Source organism: Hibiscus syriacus, unplaced genomic scaffold, assembly GCF_006381635.1.
Source record: "Hibiscus syriacus cultivar Baekdansim isolate YM2019G1 unplaced genomic scaffold, ASM638163v2 tig00110258_pilon, whole genome shotgun sequence".
Classification (NCBI taxonomy): domain Eukaryota; kingdom Viridiplantae; phylum Streptophyta; class Magnoliopsida; order Malvales; family Malvaceae; genus Hibiscus; species Hibiscus syriacus.
The window spans coordinates 1,056,639-1,080,256 of NW_024062649.1; the positions used below are offsets into that span (position 1 = coordinate 1,056,639).

The following is a 23,618-nucleotide window of genomic DNA, read 5'->3' on the forward strand; positions in this document are numbered from 1 at the left end:
TTTTTATAAAGTAATGGTAGATGTTAAAATTCAAATAAAAATTAATTATTAAGATTTAATGCATGAGTTTAATTTTACACTTATAAGATACTTGAAAATAATAATAATTGTATTAACCGTCCAAAACTAAATTTTGTGTCCAATTATTGTAATTTATTCATTAGGGCTAATTAATGCAACAACTAAATAGTTGGAGGGTACCTTGGAAAGTTGACTTTCATGCCAATAGGGTTTGCATGCTTCGTAACCTATATAATAATCATATTCCATTTGTATGATTATAATTAAAATTGATATACATAACAAACAAACAAAATTATAAAATAAATAAATAAATATGGTACCCTTGACCTCAAAATACGGTTACCCGTGACTTAAAAATATGGGTACTTGGATTTTACGGGTACCTAATAACTGAGTACCAGAACTTAGTATGCTGGATTACGGACTGAAAAATATCTATTAGACGAACCAAGTACACATTAATTCGGATACTAAAAAAATATGAGTATCTGATTTTGAACATCTCTAATTTTGATACCTAAATTTGAAAAGAGAAATTAGATCGATATTTGATGTTAATGGGACATTTTATCACTAATCAGGTTATGACATTAAATCAATATTTTAATCAATGAATACCATGCTAATAATTTAATTGATTGTTCAAATCCAAGAGTTGGTCAATACACTAAGCCAAATTTAAATCAAAGATATTTAATTTCATATGTAGAGATGAAACTAAAGAAGGGATGGCAGGGTTTGTGCCTTCAAAATTTTTAGTCTAATGATAATTTAGTTCTTTTTAAATTTTAATATTAGATAAATTAGATTTTGGTCTTTTTAAAATTTAAGTTTAAATACTTGATAAACTCTTATTTTATAAAATTCGATAATTTAACCTCTTATAATGACCGCCAGATGAGAGAAATCAAAGGTTGAGATTAATTCATTGTCTTTTTTTTCTAGTTAGTATCTTCACATTTTCTAGTGTTATTTTCGGCCTTTGATTTTCCTCATCTAACTATCATAAAAAGGTGTAAAACTAAAAGTTTATAAAACTCAAACGAAGTGATATATATATATATATATATATATATATATATATATATATATATATATATATATATATATTTGGTCACTTTTGTTTCACTTTAATTATGATTTGGTCACTTTCCTTTAACTGCCTTTAAGCCTTTAACGATAACGTAGAAAACCAGTACTTAATAAAACGACAACGTAACTGACCAAATCTTATGTTTTTTTTTAATTCAGTGAGGAAAAGTTTATAAAACTCAAATGAAAGTGGTCATTTCTATAGTTTATCCTAAAACAAATAAATTTTACACTAATTTATAGTCACTAGATTTAAATAAATAAATAAATAACTTAAATTTAAATAAACAAATCTTTTAACTTACAGTAAAATAATATTTATTTTCACCCCCAAAATCACAAACCCTAAACTCATACCTTAAGTCCTAAATCCTAAAATCAAACCTCAAACTCTAAATCATAAACCTTAAACACTAAAACTTAAATATTAAACTATAAATCCTAAACCTAAACCCTAAAAAAATTATTTTACTGTAAGTTAAATACATATTTATTTATAGGTTATAAATTTTAATTAAATATAAATAATTTATTTATCTAAATCTAATGACTATAAATTGAAGTAAAATTTATCAGTTTTAAATAGTGTAAATTAAGCAACTATAGCCGCGTATGCATAGTACCGACGAAATTTCGTAGACTTTCCAAATCATCACTAATGACTCTATATATAATATATCCACGAGTCGTTAACGAAATAGTGACGAAACTTCTACACACACAATTATTTCCGACGAAATAGTTGGAGGGTACCTGGAAAGTTGACTTTCATGCCAATACCGTTTGTATGTTTCACAACCTAGATAATACACAAATTGTCTCTCATTATAAGATATTATTTTATTAAGTTCATCGACTATTTAAAGTTACAAAATGATCTTTCAACTATAAAACGTTACTTTGATAAGTCCATTGATTGTTAAAAGTTACAAAATAGTCACCTAACTATTCATTATGTTTCAAACATGTCATTTTTCGTTAAAAGATTAACAATATTAAGAGCTAAACGTTTAACATATTGAGTGTTGTATGATAAAATTTGATCCTGGAATCTCAAACGACTATCATATATCAGTCATTATACTAACGTCCATTCTAGATAACCACTAATTTTTTAACTGAAAATGAAGACTTTAGGACATAATGAATAGTCAGGTGACCATTTTGTAACTTTTAATAGACAAGAGACTTAATAAAACAATATTCTATAGTTGGAGGATCATTTTGTAACTTTTAATAGTTGAATCACTTAATAAAGTAGTACCCTATAGTCAGGGGACATTTGTAAGTACCCTATAGTGGGGACATTTGTATAATTTACCCAAAATTAATTTACATAATAAACAAACAAAATTATAAAAATAATCAGTATATTCGTATAATTATAATAAGAATCAATCATTATAGAATACAAACAGATGAATTAACATTATAATACATTGAAATTTAGATAAAAAAAAATACCTCTAGATTAAATTAAAAAGTCTTACACCTTTTTAGGATCATTGGATAAGGAAAAATCAAAAGTTAAGATTAATAATGAGAAATGAGAAGATATTCGCTGAAAAAACATAAAGAGTTAATCTTAACCTTTGATTTTCTCTCATTAAATGATCCTAAAAATGATGTAAAACTAAAATTTTACACTAGATGTAAGTGGATCATATCTTATATATATATATATATATATATATATATATATATATATATATATATATATATATATAGAATAAGATCCGCTTACACTATGTAAAGGTAATAAATTTTGCACCAATTATAGACATTAGATTTAAATAAATAAATGTCTTAGATCTAATTATAATTTATAACCCATAAATAAATATTTCTTCAACTCACAATAAAATAATAATCTTTTCTTTTTAGGGTTAGGGTTTAAGATTTAATTGTTAGAGTTTAAAATTTAGGGTTTAAAGTTTATGATTTGAGATTAAGTTTTAGGTTTTGAGGATTTAGAGTTTAAGATTTGAGATTCGGGTAAAATGAGATGTTTTAGTGCGAGTTAAAAAATATTTATAAATGTTATTATATTTGAGATTTGAGGGTTTAAAATTAAACCCAACACATTTATTTATTAAAATTTAATTATTATAAAATTAATGTAAAGATAATTAGTTTTACATAGTATAAATTAATCCTACCCCTTCTCTCTCCCCCCTCTTTCTGTCTCTCTATATATGGTAAAGATTAACTTTCTTGAGATTCTAACTATTGTGTTTTCTAATAATTGGAATACTAAACAATTAGAGCCACGTATTCAAATTCGTCACCAGACTATTAAAAGTTACAGTTTTATAACCAGACTATTTATTATGTTTCAAACTCATTTTTTTTGTTAAAAATTTGATGATTTTCTAAGAGGGATGTTAACATGATGAATGAAATATAATAGTCGTTTGAGATTTTGAGATTAGATTTTTTTTTCATATCACAATTAGCATATTAACATTTAACTAAAAATATCGTCAAATTTTTAACGAAAAAGGACGAGTTTGGAACATAATGAATATTTGGGTGACCATTTTGTAATTTTTAATAGTCGAGAGACTAAAAAAATCAACACTCTATAGTTAGAGGATCAATTTATAACTTCTAATAATTGAGAGACTTAATAAAATGATATTTTATAGTCGGGATTTATGTACTTTATCTTTTTGTTTTAATTTACAATTATAATAAAACACTCCAATAACTATAATCATAATCGATACATAATATTTTCTTGTTATAAAATCCAATCTTAAGATCTTAAAATTTTCAAAAATCACTCGAAATTTTATTAACGAGAAACATTATGAATCGAATTTGATATATTTATATTATATTATTTATAATTTTAATTTTTGATATATGATATCATTTTGCAACAAATCACGTAAAATTTTATCTTTTACCATATATAAGGGTAAATTCAACCATTTTCCACTCTCTCTTTTATTTTACTCATTGTATTTTTAATTTTTCTAATTTTCTTACTTAACTTTTTAATTTTTCTTGTTTTGATCATTCTGAATTATTTTATTTTTATTTTCGTATGATGTGGAATATTTTATTATTATTTAATATAAACGTAATTTAAAATATAAATTAAAAACAAAAGGTGGTCGGACGCCGTCGTCGGATGTCGTCAATCGTCGTTGACCGTCATAGATGGTGGTCGTTCGATCCCAAATTTTATGGGTCACTTCGCCTCGACACCCCGAGTCTTAATCCGACCTCCATTTTTTCGGAACTTGCTTCAAAGTCCACGAATTGGAGATCGAAAGTGAGGAAGTCGAAATGTTTCAGTCGATGTTCACGGGTTTTGGGACATTTTCTAGTGAAACAACTACCATATTCGGACTTAAGGGGTCGATATGAATCGACCAGTGAAATTTGGGACCAAATAATACCATCTATGACGGTCGACGACGACATCTGACCACCTTATGTTTTTATTTTATATTTTAAACTATTTTTATGTTAAATAATAATAAATGTCACGTCATACGAAAATAATACTGAAATAATTCAGAATGATCAAAATATGAGTAATCCCAAAGTTTAGCGAGTAAATTAGAAAAATTAAAAATACAGCAAACAAGATAAAAGAGAGTAAAGTTCAATAAAGAATAATGTATTTCACCCATATATAAATACGAAAAATAAAATTAAAAATCGAGTAGTTATGTATCATGATCAATGTTTCGTGTGATTCCTCACTACTAGCTGTATGGCAGGTTAACCCTAATTAATAATAACAACTTTGATTCGTCCAATTTTGCTTAATAAATTGTTTAATGTTATGCCATTTAACAGTAACTCAACCTTAGCTGGTGCCTTGCAAATCATGAACATTCATTGAGAAAAATGCTACCCACGTCTTTGTCATTTTCCATTGGAACTTTTCTCCTGCACACCTTCGTTCCTTATGTGTTGTCTTTTTTTCTCAATTACAAGTAATAATTTCTATATATTTTTTTAAATAAATTTTTTATCATTGTTGACGTTCGATAAAAGAGAATACAATTGTTCGTATCGGTGATAGTTCATTCTTTTGATTTAGATAAAAAGTTTCAAGTGATGATGTCCATGGAAGAGCCGAGCACGTTGGGTGTCCTAGGAGACTTGTAGTAGTGCTTTCAGAAAGAAGAAAGAGGCCCCTATATCAAGGACGGATGCAAGAATTTATATCAGAGAGACGAATTTGAACTTATAAAATTCTAGAGGGCGAAAATAAATGTTCAATAAAAAATACGTAGAAAAAAATCTAAAATATATGATAATTTTAAATTTTCAGGGAACAATTGCCTCCACCCGCCCCCTTAATCCATCCCTACCTGAAACGAAACTTGCAATTCTCGGTTTAAATCAAACGAAATTATGGATATCGACACTTACCATAGTCATCTCTCATGTTCAACATCAACATTCATCAATTTAAATTTACTGTATTTATATAAAATATAAATTTTAAAAAGTATTATAATAAATATTTATTTATATTTTCATATTTTTATTAATTATTTTTATATTCCACTTGTCTATTTCTACTATAACACATATTTTATATATCTTAAAACCATGTAAATATAATCAATTATTCGTTGATCTAGTAGAATGAGACGTTACATGAATAAATGAAATAAATTGGATTGGAGACTCGTTCCATGATAAGATTTCATAGTGTCTCGATCTGAATTAACCAATCAATAAATCGTATTTAGTGGTATTCCAAAAAATCACTGCTTGAACTCGGATCACCAAAGAAAAACAAATCATCTTCATCTGTTGGACCCCTTAATATATTCGACTTTAATATTTATTAAAAATTACAATTTGTTAATATATAAAATGAAATTTTCCACATACATTTGAATGACAAATTAATTACGTCATTTTCACAAAATCTCACATAATTTCTTCGTAAATCAATTGTTGATTATTTCACTGTCAATTTTCCAACTACATAATGAATACAATAATATATTTTCTCGAAGTTTTTATGTCGAAAGAGTAGGGGAAAAAATGTAGGCTTAACTCCAACATTACAACGGTCATACTAATGATATTAATTCCAAGCCTTTATGTTTCAATTATTCACCTAAACCTAATTAATTAATTAATTATACGCCTTCACAAGCAAACAAGCAAAAAAATGTAAAAGAGTAAGAGGATAAGGTTGTTGGAATGTCGCCGATGAATATTCCAAGCTGATAATTACATCTCTAGTTAGAGATTTGTTTAGAGATAGATGATAATTTGAATCGTAGATGTAAACAGTAGTTTTCGTCACGATCCCGATAATTATATCATTTTTATAATAATAATAATAATAATAATAATGTATTATTATTATTATTATTAAATAATTAAATTTTACATTACAGACCCAATTACAACATCAAACCGGCCCAACCGATTCGACCCAAGCTAAATATCACAAGGCCCACCTGGTGGACCCAAATCAGGCCCAACAGCAAAACCCAACTGAAGCCCAAGATTTGGCCCAACAGTTAGGGTTCCTTCAGGTTGATATAGTGCCGCACAGCTCTCCACCGTCAGATATAGGAGTGATCTGACGGTCCAGATGGCCCATCAACTAGGGTTTTACCCTAAGCAAGAGCTAGCTGTCGTCGCCAATCCATATGGATCGTCCACCTGCCGCGACTCTTCAGATTCCAGCCACCGTCGCTGTCATTTTCAGACTGCACCAACCAAATCTGAACGATCTGAGTGCATTAAATGCACTCAGCTAGAATTCGGCGCCACCCCTAATTAGCCACCGCCATATCCCCGGTGACTCAGAAGATTCTTTTTCACCGACCGGTCCGAAGAATGAGTTGAAGATCCCTATAAAAAAGAGGAGAAAACAATAGCAACCAAGAAGAACCAAAAAAAAGGTACAACAAGAAAAAAAAACAAGAGCCCTTTTCGAAGAGAAAAAAGAAATAATCGAGATAGAGAAAAGGAGGACTTACCATCCGAAGCATCTCGTCACCGGAGGAAAGAGGAACCATCGGAAACCGAAGGTAACCCCTTCGGTTTTCCTTAGATCTAAGTTGCTAGGGTTGGCTTTAGGTTGAGTGGGGTGAATTTTTAGATTAAAGGAATGATAGACGTCATTTTGGGGTAAATTTTAGGACTTTGACCGCCGTGGACAGTGGTGGAGGTTTTCGAAGGACGGTGGTTGGAAGCTGCCGACCTCCCCCCGGCAAGAGAAAGAAGAGAGAAACGAGGGAGTTCTCTCTTTTAGAGAGAGAAGCAAAATGAAGAAATGAAGTTTTGAGTCATTTTCGACCGTTTGGTGGGTATATATATCCCTCCCCATACGACGTCGTTTAGGGGGGAGGGATTCTGCGTTTTGGGTTCATGGGGAAATTATTCATGTAATCCTCGTATACTGTAATCTTACGTTTTGATTACTGAAGTAAATGTTTCGTTTATTTTAATTTGGATTTCAAGTTTTACTCTATTTTTATTTTAGTTACTGCTCTATTTACGGGTGTTTTGGGTAAATATTTGATTTAGTCCTTAGATTTTAATGATTTTCATTTTAATCCTAGATATTAATAATGACTAAATTACGATTCCAGTACCTAGTTTGCGTGATTTTTCTGTTTATGGCCATTACTTTTGCTTGGTTTACAGTTTAGTCCTCAAAATTTAATATTTTTTATTATTTTTTGTCTTGGATGAATAAAATTGGATTATTTACAACTGTAATGTCTAACATGTAAAATATTTGCAATGGTTGCCTTTATTTCTTGTGATTGTATAATTTAATCCCTAAAATCATTGTTTTTATTATTTTGATCCATCATTTACATATTTTTTAATTTCTTGCTAGTTGTAATATTTTTAAATATTATGTTACTCGAGGAATTTATAGAAACACGCCTTAACTGACAAGGAGTGTGTTTCCAAGAATTGTTCGAACAAGATAATACATTTTACATTAAAATGAATTTTTTTAATATGATTAATATATGTATTCAGACAATATTATTTTGTATGAGAATTCATGGTAACCATTGAACACGATTATAAAGGTAACACGGTATTAAGATCGAGTGGAAGAAAATATAATGATTTAGAATGAAATATTTTTACTTCGTAATATACTAACATCAAATCTTGTTAAGGTTTTGAATTTGAATTTTTGTGCTCGTATCATTTTGACCCGATCGAAGTTCGAACAAGAGTGCAAAGATAGGAAATAAACATCAACATTGGGTCAGGTACGAGCGTGACATTGAAATAAATAAATAAAAGCTATACACGTAAAGTCCAATGGGACCTCACACTTTGCCAATTTTCAACTCATAATAATACTTTTTAAGAGACTTCATCAGTCTGCTCGTCTGCCAAATAATAATTCAATTGATAAAGTGAATTCAAAATGAATTCGAGTTCAAACAAACTGCATTCAAATATTCTAATATTCAACCAGATCCAACCACGGATCCTAAGTGAATACGTGTATATTCTGAAATTTGAATTTTTTTATATTAATTGTTCATTTTACTATGTATGTTCACTCTAAAATTTTATTTGTGTTCACCTCATAAAAAAAACTTTTAATAATTAATATATATGTACTCACCCTCTAAAATATTTCTGAATCCGCTATTGTATTCAACTCAATTCAAACTAGTTCAAGAAGTTCATTTGAGCTAAAGATTAAAAATGATACTTAATCAAAAATCGAATCATACAAACTAAGTGTTGTCTTGATTTTTATTAATAAAAATTGCCTTGCTGAGAAAAAACTCGAATCGAAATTCGGATCAAAGTCTAATTGTATCCCTAACTTGAATTTGAAGCAATCATTCCAATTTTGAAGGGGTCATTGTTGTTACCTGCCCATTAAAAATGCTTATCCTACATGTATCTTCTCTAATAGAGTAAATGTTGGGCAAGCATTTAATTAGTTTCCCAAAACTAATAGTCATTCCTCATATTTTATAGGTATTTAAGAAATATAATTTAATGACTCATTAAATCACTTCAATAGCACGAACCAAGCGACATCAGTGGTAAATGAATTATTTTTATTCTTTGAGATTCCGGATTCGAGCATCAAAAATATCAAGGGTGTGAACGTTCAATACTGTCTTGTACATAACTCAGATTAATTAAAAAAACAACTTTAGTAGTAGGAGAGTGTTATCCTGATTAGAAGTTTCAGATTTTAGTAGTTATGTTTGTAGGGTTCGAGCATTGAGAATATCAAATGTGATTAATATATTTTATATTTGTAAAATCTATTTTGGCATGTTCATATTATTATTAGTTTTGAAAATATTTATTCTATTTAATTTAATATTTAATATTTAATATTGATATGGGTAACCATTTGAGAATTTTGGGCTCAACCTAGGCTACTTATCCATTTGAGGGATCTAATTGGAAGCCCAAGCCCACAATGTTCATTTAACTGAATTTTTTAGATTAATAATGGGTGGAGTCATGGGATATCTTATTATAATATAAAATTAATTTCTTAATATTAAAAATGTAATTGAAAATGCAACAATATTAATATGATTAATGAAAGATTTTTTTTCTTCATATTTTTAATTTTTATTTAGACAAACAAATTGATACTTGAAACTTGTTCAATTCAATTAGATGTTCAAACTTAACTTCATAGTTTAAATTGCTATTTGAACCTGACTTCTTGCTTCAACTTAGTACTTATAATCTTTGTATAATTAGGTACTTAAATTTGATTTTATTTCTTTAAATTTACCCTTGATTTTTTTAGTGTTATTGACTATTTGAAAACTATCAGTTTTAATCCGTTTTAGTACCTAAATTTTCAATTTTGTCAAAACTTTTTTTCATTATAGTATACTGCCGTTAAAAACTTTATTTTTGTTTTATTTTAGTACCTCGTGCAAAATTTAACGGTAAGTTTCAAAAAAAATTAAAATTTTAGGTACTAATTCGGACCAAAATTGATAGTTTAGGTACACTAAACGTGTTAAGTTTTTAACAGCGGAGAACTAAAATAAAATGAAAACTAAACGTTAGATATGTTTTTGAAAAAAGTGAAAATTTAGGTACTAAAACGGATCAAAACTGATAATTGAGATACTAAATGCATAATTTACTCTAAATCTATTTAAAAAAGTGATAAAATTTAGAGATAATGCCCAAAAATATACACAAATAAGAATTAAATTGTCTTAAGCCGGCAACGATGACATCATATATGTGTAAGCCTTAGCTTCAATCATTCAATAAAAGTATGTTTACACACTCATGTATAAATACTTGAAGAAGTCTATATCAAATCATGTATGGGGTATACTTTTTTTTATTATCGAATCATTCAATAAAAGTAAGTTTACATCATATGTCTCGTATCACATTTCACACCTCAAAGAGGGAGACAAACTACTAAAATATGGAGGTAAAATGTATTTATACCACGTCGAAAAGGAAAAATGAGGACTTTATGTCTAGAAACGGTGACGTTACACATCTTATCGATGCATCTTATTGGTACATCTTTTAGAGAGAAAATAATGATCTTATGAGAAATGATATCTTTCCTGATCGCATATGATTTAAAATCGACAGTACCGAGGTTCTGTCCTCCCCTAGTTTCACAATAGGTAGAGAATAATTGCGAGGAAGGGAAGGTAATTATGAAACTTAAAGTTTGGGAAGCATTTTTGATAAATGCATGGCAAAGTAGTTGAAACCCTAAATTGTACACATGCAGATGATGGAGCCTGCCTTTCTGGTTCCCCTCATTTACTGCAAAACATTTAGGGTTTGGATCAATTAATGTAATGAATTAATGCATCGACCAGCAACAAACACAATTTGCTGCACTTCTTTGTAATAACTTGTTCAACCGATTCACCTACACATATAAGTGGACCACCTCATGCATGCTCTTAGATACAGCGTAGAGGTGAATAAAATTCGATTCGATCTAAAAAAATAATTTTCTTTTTTGAGTTTCGAATTATTCGAATCAGAGTTGTTCTAATGTCCCACCAAAGCACTCATCTTTGCTCTCAAATAGAGTGTCCAACCATTATAACTAATAGTTATCCGTCTAAATCGAAAGGAAAAAAAATATGATTCGAGTATGCATATAACAATTTTAGAATAAAAAGTATTTGGACAACAAAAAATATATAAATACAATACGAATATACAAATTATTCACATTAAAATAAAATTAGGGTAAGTTACGCGTTTAGTACATAAACCATAAGTTTTGTTTCGCTTTAATATCTACATTTTTAATTTTTCAAAACCATAGCTAACGTTTAGTTTTTATTTCATTTTAGTACATCACCGTTAAAAACTTAACGACACAACATTTTTTATGGGTGGATTACATCATTCATTACTCAACTATCTTCTCACTCTTATTTTGGTACTAAAGTTAAAAAAAATTCAATTTAACTACTCAACTTTCAAATTTCTCCTATTTTAATCACTCTAATTTATTTTATTAATAATTTGTGACATTAAATTTTTATTATTATTTTAAATATATAATTAAAAAATTAAATTTGAAAGTTAGAGTGATTGAATTAGGAGTAATTTGAAAGTTAAGTAATTAAATTAAAAAAAATGTAAACTTTAGTGACCAAATAGGAATGAGAAGATAGTTGAGTGATGAATGATGCAATTAACCGTAAAAAAGGTGCAACGTGCAAATCATCCGTTAAGTTTTTAACAGAGAGTTACTAAAATAAAATAAAAACTAAATGTTAAGTATGGTTTTGAATTTTTTTTGAAAGTTTAGGTACTAAAACGGGTCAAAACTAATAGTTTTAGTACTAAATGCTCAGTTTACCCATTTGATTTTAACTCTGAAGTTTAAAAAGGGTACACAAATCATTTTTTTTAAATGTAGACCAATGAAACTAGGTGAACTGCGATGGATGTATTTATGGTTTAGGGTATAGTACCTTTGGATTTCCAAATTGGCTATAACTAATCACTGTTTCAGGATATCTAATGTCGTGTACAATGTTATAGGTGCCCTTATTTTTACCCATTGGCACCATCATATTAACTAGCTAGACCTATTTCATGTCCTACAATTTCTTTTATTTTCTCCATATGTACTTTTAGCTATACGTTTAGAGGGTTTGCGAGTTCCATTTTCGATATGTTCTTTAATTTTCAACTTCCGTTTAAGAAGAGCCAATAATCTATAGAATTGGATACTAATATGATACTAAAATCTTTAAATTGATTAAGAATCAATCAAATCAATAAAAATATATATAAAAAATTAAGGCTTAATACACTTTTAGGTGTCTAAACTATACCTCAAATTATATTTTGGTGCCTAAAGAATTTTTACTAAAAATACATGCATAATGTTTTCTCTATTATACTTTTAAGTGTCTACCGTTATATTTTTAAATTTTTTTAATAAAAAATATTATTTTTTATAGAAAAAAGAAAAAATTCAAAAAAATCAACCCATGCGTAGTCCCTCGCCCTTCAATCCCCTCATCTCTGATGGTGAAGGGTAATCGTCGGTCAGGTTTTGTTCGGAGTATGATGAGAAACTCAAAGGTTGTAGTCGTCAAAATCGCCGTAAAAGTTAAAACAACAACGAAAAACCTAGGAATTCGTCGATCCTACGCGGCGTTTTTCATGACGATCGGCACAGTTTCACGGTGGGTGGGGGACTGAGTTTTGGTCGCTGCGGCAAGATAGATTTGATGGTGTCAACAGTGACGTACATGGACTGACGGTGGCCGATTAACGGCGGAAGATGTAAATTTGAGGGTTTTTATTTTATTTTTTTAATTACAATATTAAGTTTTTTTAAAATAAAATAATTTTTAAAAATTTATATATGTGAAACATGTCAGATAACAATCAAATTTAATGGTTGTTACGGTCCAGATAGCTAAAACTGTAGCATTGGAAACGTTAAGTGCCTAAACTATACCTCAAATTATGTTTTGGTGCCTAATGATTTTTTTACTAAAAATATATGCCTAACGTTTCCCTATTATACTTGTAGGTGTCTACCATTATTTTTTAAAATTTTTTAATAATAAAAATATTATTTTTAAGAAAAAATTAAAAAAAATCAACCCTGCGTCGTTCCTCTCCCTCCAATCCCCATCTCCGACAGTGAAGAGTAGTCGTCGGTCAGGTTTTGTTCGGAGCATGATGAGGAACTCAGCGGTTGCAGCCATCGAAATTGTCGTAAAAGTTAAAAAGACAACTAAAAGCTTAGGAATTCGACGACCTTTCACGATGGGTGGGAGATTGAGTTTTGATCACTGTGATAAGATGGATTTGATGGTGTCAACATTGACGGAAACGAACCGACGGATTTGATTAATATTTAATGTCAATGAATTGAATGATACTATATCAATATATATAATTATGAACTGTTCATGCATTAAATATAGAAATTTATATACACATTCAATCATATAAGTTACACAACGGATAACTTCAGACAAATCTTTGCACAATAAAGATGAAACATACAAATTTATATGAAATATTTTCAGTAAAAAAATCTCAGACATACAAAAAATATAAAAGAAATTCACGAGAATACATTAAGCCTTATAAAAAATATTACGGTCCATAATGACCGTAAGATAATATTTGTTCGGTTTGTGTTGTCTAACTTGTTTTCTAAACAAATACATTTTACAATAATTCTAATAAAAATTAATACAAGAAGTATAGTTATGTATTAATTGGATGATGTACAACAAAGTTTTTATCACGAAACTCTATCCCTGACCCTATAAATATCTATTTTTCTTCTCGATTTATTTATTTATCAAACGATTTTTTCAATCATATTAAAATATAGGGTAAATTACATATTTAGTATGATCACTTTTAATCCGTTTTAGTGTCTAAACTTTCAATTTTTTCAAAAACATACCTAACGCTTAGTTTTTATTTCATTTTAGTACCCGTCTTTAAAAACTTAACGTGTTTATTACCTAAACTATCAGTTTTGGTCTGTTTTGATACCAAGCATTCAATTTTTTGAGAACTTAACGTTAAATTTTGGATGAGGTACTAAAATAAAACAAAATTTAAAGTTTTTAAAGGCGGGGTACTAAAATGAAACAAAAACTAAACTTTATGTATGATTTTGAAAAAATTGAAAGTTTAGGTACTAAACGCATGATTTACCCTAAAATATATTTTAGGTCATAAAAACTAATATTCAACAATTAATTTTAAATTCTTATATTTCATGAAAATTTAAGTTGAGCTGTTGAAGAAAAGAGGGGAGTTGGAGGAATTTATGGAGAACTTTCAACAATTTAAAGAGGGGGGTTGGATTTTGAGGGTGTCATGTTGAAGGTGTTAAATTACAAGTGAAGCAAGATTTTGGGTGCATTAAAGGGGTATCTACTTGCCACTTTTAATGCTTCCCCTGTCCTCCTTTTAATGGCGTTTGATCAACCCAATTTATGAACCCTTTCTTTGAGTATTCATTCTGCCCCTTCTCCCCTCGCCTCTTACCTGTTTGACGATTTTCCCCAAAGAGTTTTAGAAGCTTGTCATTGTGTTATGGAACTCACAGAGTTGTCTTTGGCCTCAAACCAATGTGTTCCGGCTGATAAAACATGCAGTTTCAGTCCATCATCTGATCAGGATGGGTTCGATTTTCCTTCGAAGAAGAGGAAGCTTTTCCCGAATCAGTTCCTCGATGTCGGTTCGCCGTTTCAAACCAGCGTTGATCTTCAAGTTAAAGACCCTCTGCCATTGGACTGGGAACAATGCCTTGATCTTGAAGTATGCTCCTTTTTTTTCATGAAAATTTTCATTTTTGGTTCATATTCCTCCATGTACACACATGCACGTGTATGTATGCTATGCTATTCGATTTCGGGTTTTTTAAGAAAAATGAAGAGTCGAAGTAACGTTGTGTAATGTGTATAATGTTTTGATGTTCCATTGCAGTCGGGTAGAATGTACTACATGAACAGGAAAACCTTGAAAAAGACATGGAGTTGGCCTAAAGATCAGAAACTCGACCTCGAGCTCAACATTTCGCCGACAAACTCGGATGTCTCGGAACTTTTCGATGGTGGTTCGGTGTCGGTCGAGGACTCCGGCTACAAGCACCAACAGCATTCTTCGAGCACCACTAACATGGTGGCTTTGCCTTGCTTGAATTGCCATCTTCTTGTCATTCTCTCCAAATCTTCCCCTGCTTGCCCCAACTGCAAGTACGTCCACTCTCTTCCTACATTCCAAGCCACCAAGTCTATCAGCACCTTGAGCCTCTTAAACTAAGACAACCGTGTCAGACCCGGGTTTAGCTCGTGTCAAACCCGGGTTTAGCTCGTGTCAAACCCGGGTTTAACTCGTGTCAAACCCGGGTTTAGGTCGTGTCAAACCGGGTTTAGCAAGTCTAACATCGAAATCTCAAAATCTGTAACCCTTTTCCTTGTCCCGCGTTATGACTTGTAGGCATAGAATTATATAAAAAAGGGAACTTTTGAAGAACATGTAATGTTTAGTTCAATATTAGGCTTCAAGGCTGTACTCAGTAACAGTAAATATAATCTTTCCCTTTTCGTGTAATTCACTTTGTTATGATGTATTCATAAGAGAAAGGAATATGAATTGTTCGGATATCAAACTCGAGATCAGGGGTGAGCATCCGATTGATTCGGTTTTTATATCAATGATTGATTAATTTATTAAAATCAAACGAATTTTATTATCAAAACTCTTCTTAATCACCGAAATAACTATTTACTAGTTTCTATTCGAAAATGATTTTAAATGAAGATATTATACAAATCGTTTATTATTCTATCCGAGACCGAGTCGAGATACATATTTGTATTTATTATTATTTGGTAGGGGGAGGCATTAAATTTGCAGAATGAAGGTCTGCCCAAATATTAAGGCCCTAAATTTTCAATTTTTTTAAAATTATATCTAACGTTTAGTTTTTATTTCATTTTAGTACCTCACCGTTAAAAACTTGACGCATTTAGTACCTAAACTATCAGTTTTGATATGTACCTAAACTTTCAATTTTTCAAAACTTAAATTTTGAGCAGGATGCTAAAATGAAAAAAAAAACTAAAATTTTTAACGGCTGGTACTAAAATAAAACAAAAATAAAACTTTAAATATAGTTTAAAAAATTAAAAATTTAAGTACTAAAATAAATTAAAATTAATAATTTAAGTATTAAATACACAATTTAACTATAACCGGTCTGAGTAAACAAAGGGGGGCAAAACGTAGGAAAACACGAGTCCATGTTTTGAACGGTCGAGAATCCATTAGATTCGGACGTCACACAAAAAGTTTTTTTTTTTTGAAACAGATGAAAAACGCCATTAACATAATAAAAGAAAAAAAACCATAAACTAATTTTTACAGAAACCCCATGTCTCCTCCTCCAGTGGAAGTCCTCAGCGCGTGAAATCAGCCAAAGCCCAGAATTCCACGTCCCGCTTTGGATTTCCCATGAACGAACCGATTATCTAAATAATGTCCCAAAAGCAATTCAGTTTTGCATTCATATTCACGGGCCTCAATCCAATTTGATTTAAAGGGAAAGAAAAACCCCAAAATCACGAACAGACAACACAAATGCCCGGCAATGTGGATCGAAGGCGTGAGATTTTCGTCGAAAATTCTCGTCTTGTTGAATTTGATGGTGTTGGTTTTGGGTTGCGTCGGGGTGGCCGTTTCGTTTCCGGGATTTAATCCTCAGAAAGTTCTGCCCATTGTTCTTGTTTCGTTTCTTTCCGTTATTAGAATCGGGACGATGATTCGACTGGGAGTCGCACAAGAAGCTACTGCCAGAATCATAACCCAAACTCCTCCTGACGCTCAAGTTTTGGACCCCGTTCTTCGTCATAATAGAAGGGTATTCACTATTCCCCTCCTCCTATGCTCTTTTTAGGTAAAATACATAAATAGACATCGGATTATAGTATGTTATTTTATTAAATTTTTTATTATCGAAAGTTATAAAATAATGCGTTGAATATAAGAAATTATTTTATTGAGTTTTTCTATCAATAAAAGTTTTAAAATAATATTCAATTGTTAATAAGTTTTAAATCGTCTTTTTTTATTGGGATATGATAATTATATTCACCATCACGGTTATTTTTCTTGGTTTGATTCGACGACATAATATAAAATGAGAGTTGATATATAAAATACTGCGTAAACGGTCTTAAGATCAAATTTCATATTTTTTAACTTTTTAACGAAAGTGTGAAACATATAAATAATTAGATGATCATTTTGTAACTTCTAATAGTAGATAGATTCAACAGAGGAGTGTCGAGTGACTATTTCTGTATTTGATCCATCTTTTTATTAATTAATTTACTTTTTTTTCTGATTTTTTTTCTGAAGTCTACGTTGAAATCAAAAATGTTTTTTTTTTATTTAATAGGTGAAATACAAAACATGGCTTTGGTGGAGCCGGTTCTCCATGGTGCTTACCATTTTGCAAATTTCGGGTGCTTTCTATCTTCTGATTAGCGTGGCTCAATATCTTTCTAAAGATGCATATCTTTCAACTGAGTGTTTTATAGGTAAATTGGGTTGGATTTTCATTCTTTTTGTTTTACCTTGTTTTTTCTTCTTATTTATTATGTTACTGGATGGATTTTTGAGTTTACTAAGTTAATCCCACTGCATATTCATATCCATTAATTTTCCATCTATTCCATCATGTTTAAGTTGACATGTGATTTGAAGTCAATAGCTGAAGCCGTAGAGAAAGAAATCCTTGTTGTTCTAGATTAAATGTTCATGATAAGCATGCAAGTCATTGCTTAAATGGCACATTTTGTACACTTGTATTAGCTGAAGTCAATTGCTTAAATGTTCCTGATAAACATGCACACTTGAAGGCATGACGACTTTCCGAAAGTTCACATTCTTCTTTTGCAGATACAACACCTTATCTTTCAAGTTTGAAGTTGCCAAAAAATCGAAATTTCAAAGTAGAAAAGAGGAAATCTCAACAGACAAAACTGATTTCATAAAACCTCCAGTACTATAGACAGTTCTGTGACTCCTCCATATTCTCATTCAGAGTTGCAGAATACTGTCAAGCTGCTGAACTTTAAGATTGTTAGCATAGTCAGGGTCATAAGTGTAGTGATATTTTTCATAATCTTTGAAAGGTGCAATTTTAATAAATATTCATATTTGAATGCAAAATTCTTCTTTTCATAGTTTTTGTAGAAACTTGAACTTGTCTTTGGCTATGTTTTTAATGCAGGAGGATTCCATATCAGTCGTGCATGGAAGCATAAAGTAATGCTTTTATTTCTGGTCATGGCCTGCTGTATTGCATTAGCACATTGTTTTGCCGGATCTGATGTCTTAAGGTGGAGGTTTATTATGCATCCCAAGATGATGCATGGAAAACTCACTATCAAGAGATATTCGATCATGGTATTCGTGAGGTTTTGTGCTGTATGGGACGTATCAATTATTTGTAGGTACCTCTACAATTTTAAATGAAATGGAGATATTAGTGTTCAACATTGGATTTTTTTTCTTATAATTCTTTCATTTCTTTGTCTAGAACTGTCATGGAAGACGATGAAGTATATTCAGTAGCAAAATTACTGGGCGAGCTTGTTGCTTATCGTGCATCAGGGACTGGACATTTAGAACTTTTGACAGGTTTATTTTCATTTTATATCAAATCCAAAAGCCTTTTTGTTCGTATTTTCTGTTCTCTTAGATCCGGTAATCGGATGGTTCCCACATCAAATTCAACCAAAATTTCAAATTCTTACCTGGATATGACAGGACACCAAATGAGAGTTAACTTACATTCCTTTTAGTAGCATTATTGTTTTGTCATTTTGGGGCTCCTATATATTTTTCAACCATGTTTATTTGAAAGACACAAAACTTGGACATCTCTTTATCTAATGAAAGACGCAAAACGGGACAATGACTTAACCTGGTTAAATATACATGTATGGTTAACTACATGCCAACCATTGCTATTTTTCATACTTTATTTCTGTAGGAGAGAAAAAGAAAAGGAGGGGGTGCTTTAGATCTGTCCTAATGTAGTCAGTAGGTACTTCCCTTAATTTTCTTCATCGACTGCACTTATTTGCATGACACGTGAGAAGCATAATCTTTTCAGGTCTAGCATTGATGCAGAAGCTTGGTCAATCCTATAAAACCAATGAATGCTCTGTTGGGGCACCTCTAGAACACCTGCAAGCAGCTGTAACTTTTCATAAATTTGCTGAAGCTGCGTACACGGTATTATGATAGAACATACTGTTTGAGTATACTTTTTGTGATTAACATTTTAAACTTAAATAAAAATTACAAATGCAGGGACCTTTGCTTGATATGGGAAGAAATCCTTGTGTATTTCCATGTGTGTGGCTCTATAGGCAAGGGGTTTTATCCCCGTGGTCTCGTAAAAGGTTGTCAATATAGAGGCAAATTTCACTTGAGGTGCATGATTGTTTATATATCATGAACATCGACTTATGCAATATTATGTTTCACGTGTTTGAGTAGATATATTTGCATGCAGTACTTATTCATATTCAAGGATTTCACTTGTACCGTGTTAAAATATTAGTTATTTACATGTTAATAATATCTTCTAGAGATCTGTTCTATTCCACTTTCTTTATTCAAGTTCTTCTTCCATTGTTAGGCGTCCCGTCCTGATGGTGATAACTGGTGGCGAGGTCATGCTGCAGCCTTTTTAAAATTTGTCAATCTACCCCCTGAAGTACTTCGGCGTGGTCGCGTTCGTCAAGTGAGTTTAGCTTTATTCTTTTGATTTGATCTATATTGTCAAAGCAAAAACCAGTTCTAATATGTTAAGATAGATGCTAGAAGATATTTTATCTTATGTTTGATGCATGACAGAAATTTTTTTCTTTTCATATGCAAGAACCATGTAGGAATATATAACCAACCCTACTCATCTGTGTTGTTTAACCTTGTCCATATAAGATTGCATGTAATCCAAATCTATGATTCAATGTCCAAATATGGCATAAACATTAAACTTGCAGTAATGGTGATTTTCAATCATTGTCAGGAACGAAGTTATGCATTTTTCACTTCTAACTCTTTTCTATTTTCTGGACTAGAAAGCATGTGAAGCTGCATATTTCGTTGTGGTTTTAAATGATCTAAGATCTGTAGTGATTGCTGTACGAGGAACTGAAACCCCTGAAGACCTCATAATTGATGGTTTAGGCAGGGAGCATTCCCTGACTGTGATGGATTTGGATGGACTGATAAAGTTAGTATTTCTCTCTCTATACCCTTCTTCTTTTCCATGTTCATGTACACTTGTACGTGAACATGTGGGCACATCTGCATGAGAGTATATGTGCATGCCATTTACATGACATGGATTTCCATGTATGCATAAACATATGGTTGCTGGCTTGCTGCAGCTATGTTTCTCTGACTTCCATTTTTTCTCAAAGTACTGGTGTCTGACATATAGGTATGGGGATACGTCCTCCAGGGTCCCTCCAAATGCATAAAAATTGATCTCACCTATGTAGGGCAATTGCCCTTGTACTAAAGTTATGCTATTCTATTTTGTTTTGTCTGTCGGTGTCTCTAATCAACATGGCATGCTTTCCAATTTGCAGTAGCAGTGATATTCAGCCTTCTGTCAAGCAACGTGTAGAATCATCTTTCCCACACTTTGGGCATTCAGGTATAGTAGAAACCGCCCGGGATCTTTACGCACAGCTTGAAGGATATTCCAGAGAAGGTAAGGAGATTGTTATGTTTTCTCTTGTTCTTGCTGTTAGCTTTACTTATGAAGCTATATACATACTACGGTGTCTTATGCCTCAGCTGTTATCTATGGAATGCAACTGGTGTTGCAGAAACTCAGTCAGGTGGCTTCCTTTCTTCTTTGCTTGGAGCAGGATGTGAATGCGAAGGTTATAATTTACGCATAGTTGGGCATTCCTTGGGAGGTTCGATTGCTGCATTGCTAGGAATAAGAGTATGTTTTCCCTTGTTATTTTATGTGATAATCTACTGGTTGCTTATATACCATGCTTTCCCATATCCGATGTTTGTAAGTATGGGGATATGATCTTCTAAGGATCATTCAAATGCATGAAAAACCTTGGGAAAATTTTCAAAATACCTGTGATGGGCACATCCTCGTACCCACAACTCTTACCCGAGTGCAAGTAAAATAGTTCAAAAGCATCTCACATTTACGTTTCGATGTGTTTTAGTCATCTATGTTGTCCATCATCACAGTTCTGTATTATTTCTGTCTTAAAGGTATGTTTCATCATCACAGCTTGTTTTCACTGTTATAGGTTGAAGTGTTTGCCCTTGCTTTCTGTGCAGCTACATGGAAATTTCCCGAATTTACACGTTTATTCCTACGGACCTCTTCCTTGCGTCGATTCGGTCGTGGCAGATGCATGTTCAGATTTTGTAACAAGGTAAATTCTGAATGTAATCATGTGGCTGAATGTTTAAAGGCATTCTGTAAATTTGTGCTTTTTTTCATTGCAAGTGTTTGAGCTTTCTGCAGCATCATACACGACAGTGAATTTTCTACCCGCCTTTCAGTTGGATCGATCCTACGGCTTCGTGCGGCTGCAATAACAGCTTTATCAGAAAATACACAAACTGATTCCACCTTGATTCTCAGACTTGCACGCCAATTTCTTTATGCAAGCAAAACTAATGGAATTAAGATCGAACCGGAACCATCCAAATGTTCTTCCGAAACAAGCGCAGGTGAAGTATTTGATCATGTCTGTGTTATAGGCATGCACGTATCCAACGTTCGTACGTGAGTCCGAGTGATATAGATGTCGAATTCACTGCGTAACTATGCACTGAGCAGAAGTTTTGCTAAAGGATTTGAGTACTTGTTTGTGCAGTGAGCGAGGATCAAAGTCAAGAGGCTTCCCTCTATCATGGGACTGACAGTGGACAAAACCATGTCGGCATCAGCAACAACAGCGAGATGGTTTATCCTTTTCCAGAAGATCCGAACCAATCATACGATGATCCAATATCTCAGTTCATGAAAACTGCCTCTAGATCCGAAAACAGTTCAGCCAGTGATCCTACCGAGATGTTTTTACCGGGTCTTCTAATTCATATGCTACCTCAACCACCAAACTTAAGCATCCCACTCTGGAAAAGCTGGGGAGTTCATGACGACAATCAGAAGTATAAAGCGGTCATAGTAAACCGAGAAGATCTAAAAGATATTGTTGTCACACCGAATATGTTCTTCGATCATCTCCCGTGGAGGTACGACTGCTGAACTCTTTCATGCTTATTTGATCATTGTTATCATGCTACAATATCGACCAAAAGATGCGGAACATTTGAATGATTCCGGTCTTTCTTCAGGTGTATCAAAGCAATGCAGAAGGTTTTGGAAGCCGGAAATGCCATAGAAGCACCGGTTGAATCCGAAGTTGTGTGACGAATATCTTTTAATGCCAACTAAAAACTCGACGGCGCAGGCTTTATCGGAAATTCAGCTACATCGCCGGAATCCGCACATCCGGAGTTGCAGTGTTTGTTCTTTCCACCCTTGACATTTACATACTAATTTGGCAAAACTTCCATCAATCCATTCCTATTGCAAAATCAGGTACTTTGATTGTAAGGATGGTGGGAACTCTGTTGTGTATTGTTTTATAAATACGTTAATCATCTTCATGAAATAACCAATCTTCTCGTGTTGTAGTGGACCATTCATCTTTATTTTCTTGTTTTAAATCGGACCCATGACCAACTTCGATCATTAAAAAAATTATTGGTGATGTAGACGTGTTACCATAAAAAAATGTTATCATTGAAAAAATTTAAAAATCTCACGTTAATAGTTCTGTTAATTTTTTTAATGATGGATGTTCAAAATGAAACCAAAGCGTAATGTTAAGTATGATTTGAAGAAAATAATAGTTAAGTGATCAAAATAGACAAAAGTGATAATTGATATACTAAATTATAGTTTACCCTAAAAATTAATAACATCTTGGTGTGACATTTATTATTATTATTAGGGTAAAGTCTACAAATGTTCCTCTATTATAGGACATCGTCTTATTGAGTTCTTTGACCATTAAAAATTATAAAATTGTCACTCGATCATTCATAATTACAAACTCATCTTTTTAAGTTAAAAATGACAGTCGTATAAGCTAGACATTAACCTACTAACTAGATTATGATAAAATTTGATCATAGAACCATTTAAGTTGTATAGTCGTTTAAGATTTTGAGATCAAATTTATCATATTTCAGTTAGCATGTTAAAGTCCAACTCAAAATATTACAAATTTTTAACGAAAAAGAACGAGTTGAAAACATATGAATAGTCAAGTGGTTGTCTTATAACTTTTAATAGTCAGATGACTCAACAAAACAATGATCTATAGTCGAATGACCATTTTATAACTTTTAATAGTCGAGAGATTCAACAAAGTAACATCATATAGTCGAGGGATCATTGA

The 23,618-nt window shown here is 31.5% G+C and overlaps 1 protein-coding gene and 1 pseudogene across 1 annotated transcript; both read left to right on the plus strand.

Annotated features, from left to right (window-relative positions):
* The first annotated feature begins 14,527 nt into the window (after positions 1-14,527).
* On the plus strand, positions 14,528-15,686 carry LOC120115140. The gene is made up of 2 exons (XM_039135916.1): positions 14,528-14,895; positions 15,064-15,686. Exons 1-2 carry the CDS (start codon positions 14,671-14,673, stop codon positions 15,397-15,399), a joined length of 561 nt encoding a protein of 186 aa, XP_038991847.1. The 5' UTR covers positions 14,528-14,670; the 3' UTR covers positions 15,400-15,686.
* Positions 15,687-16,522: 836 nt separating this feature from the next.
* Positions 16,523-22,830, plus strand: LOC120115138 (annotated as a pseudogene).
* The last annotated feature ends 788 nt before the right edge of the window (positions 22,831-23,618 follow it).

What these genes read in the sequence shown, in the direction of transcription:
- LOC120115140 (XM_039135916.1), top strand. Translation starts at nt 14,671, where the DNA reads ATGGAACTCACAGAGTTGTCTTTGGCCTCAAACCAATGTGTTCCGGCT. An exon ending in AACAATGCCTTGATCTTGAA is followed by an intron (nt 14,896 to 15,063) that starts GTATGCTCCTTT and finishes GTTCCATTGCAG; the next exon opens with TCGGGTAGAATGTACTACAT.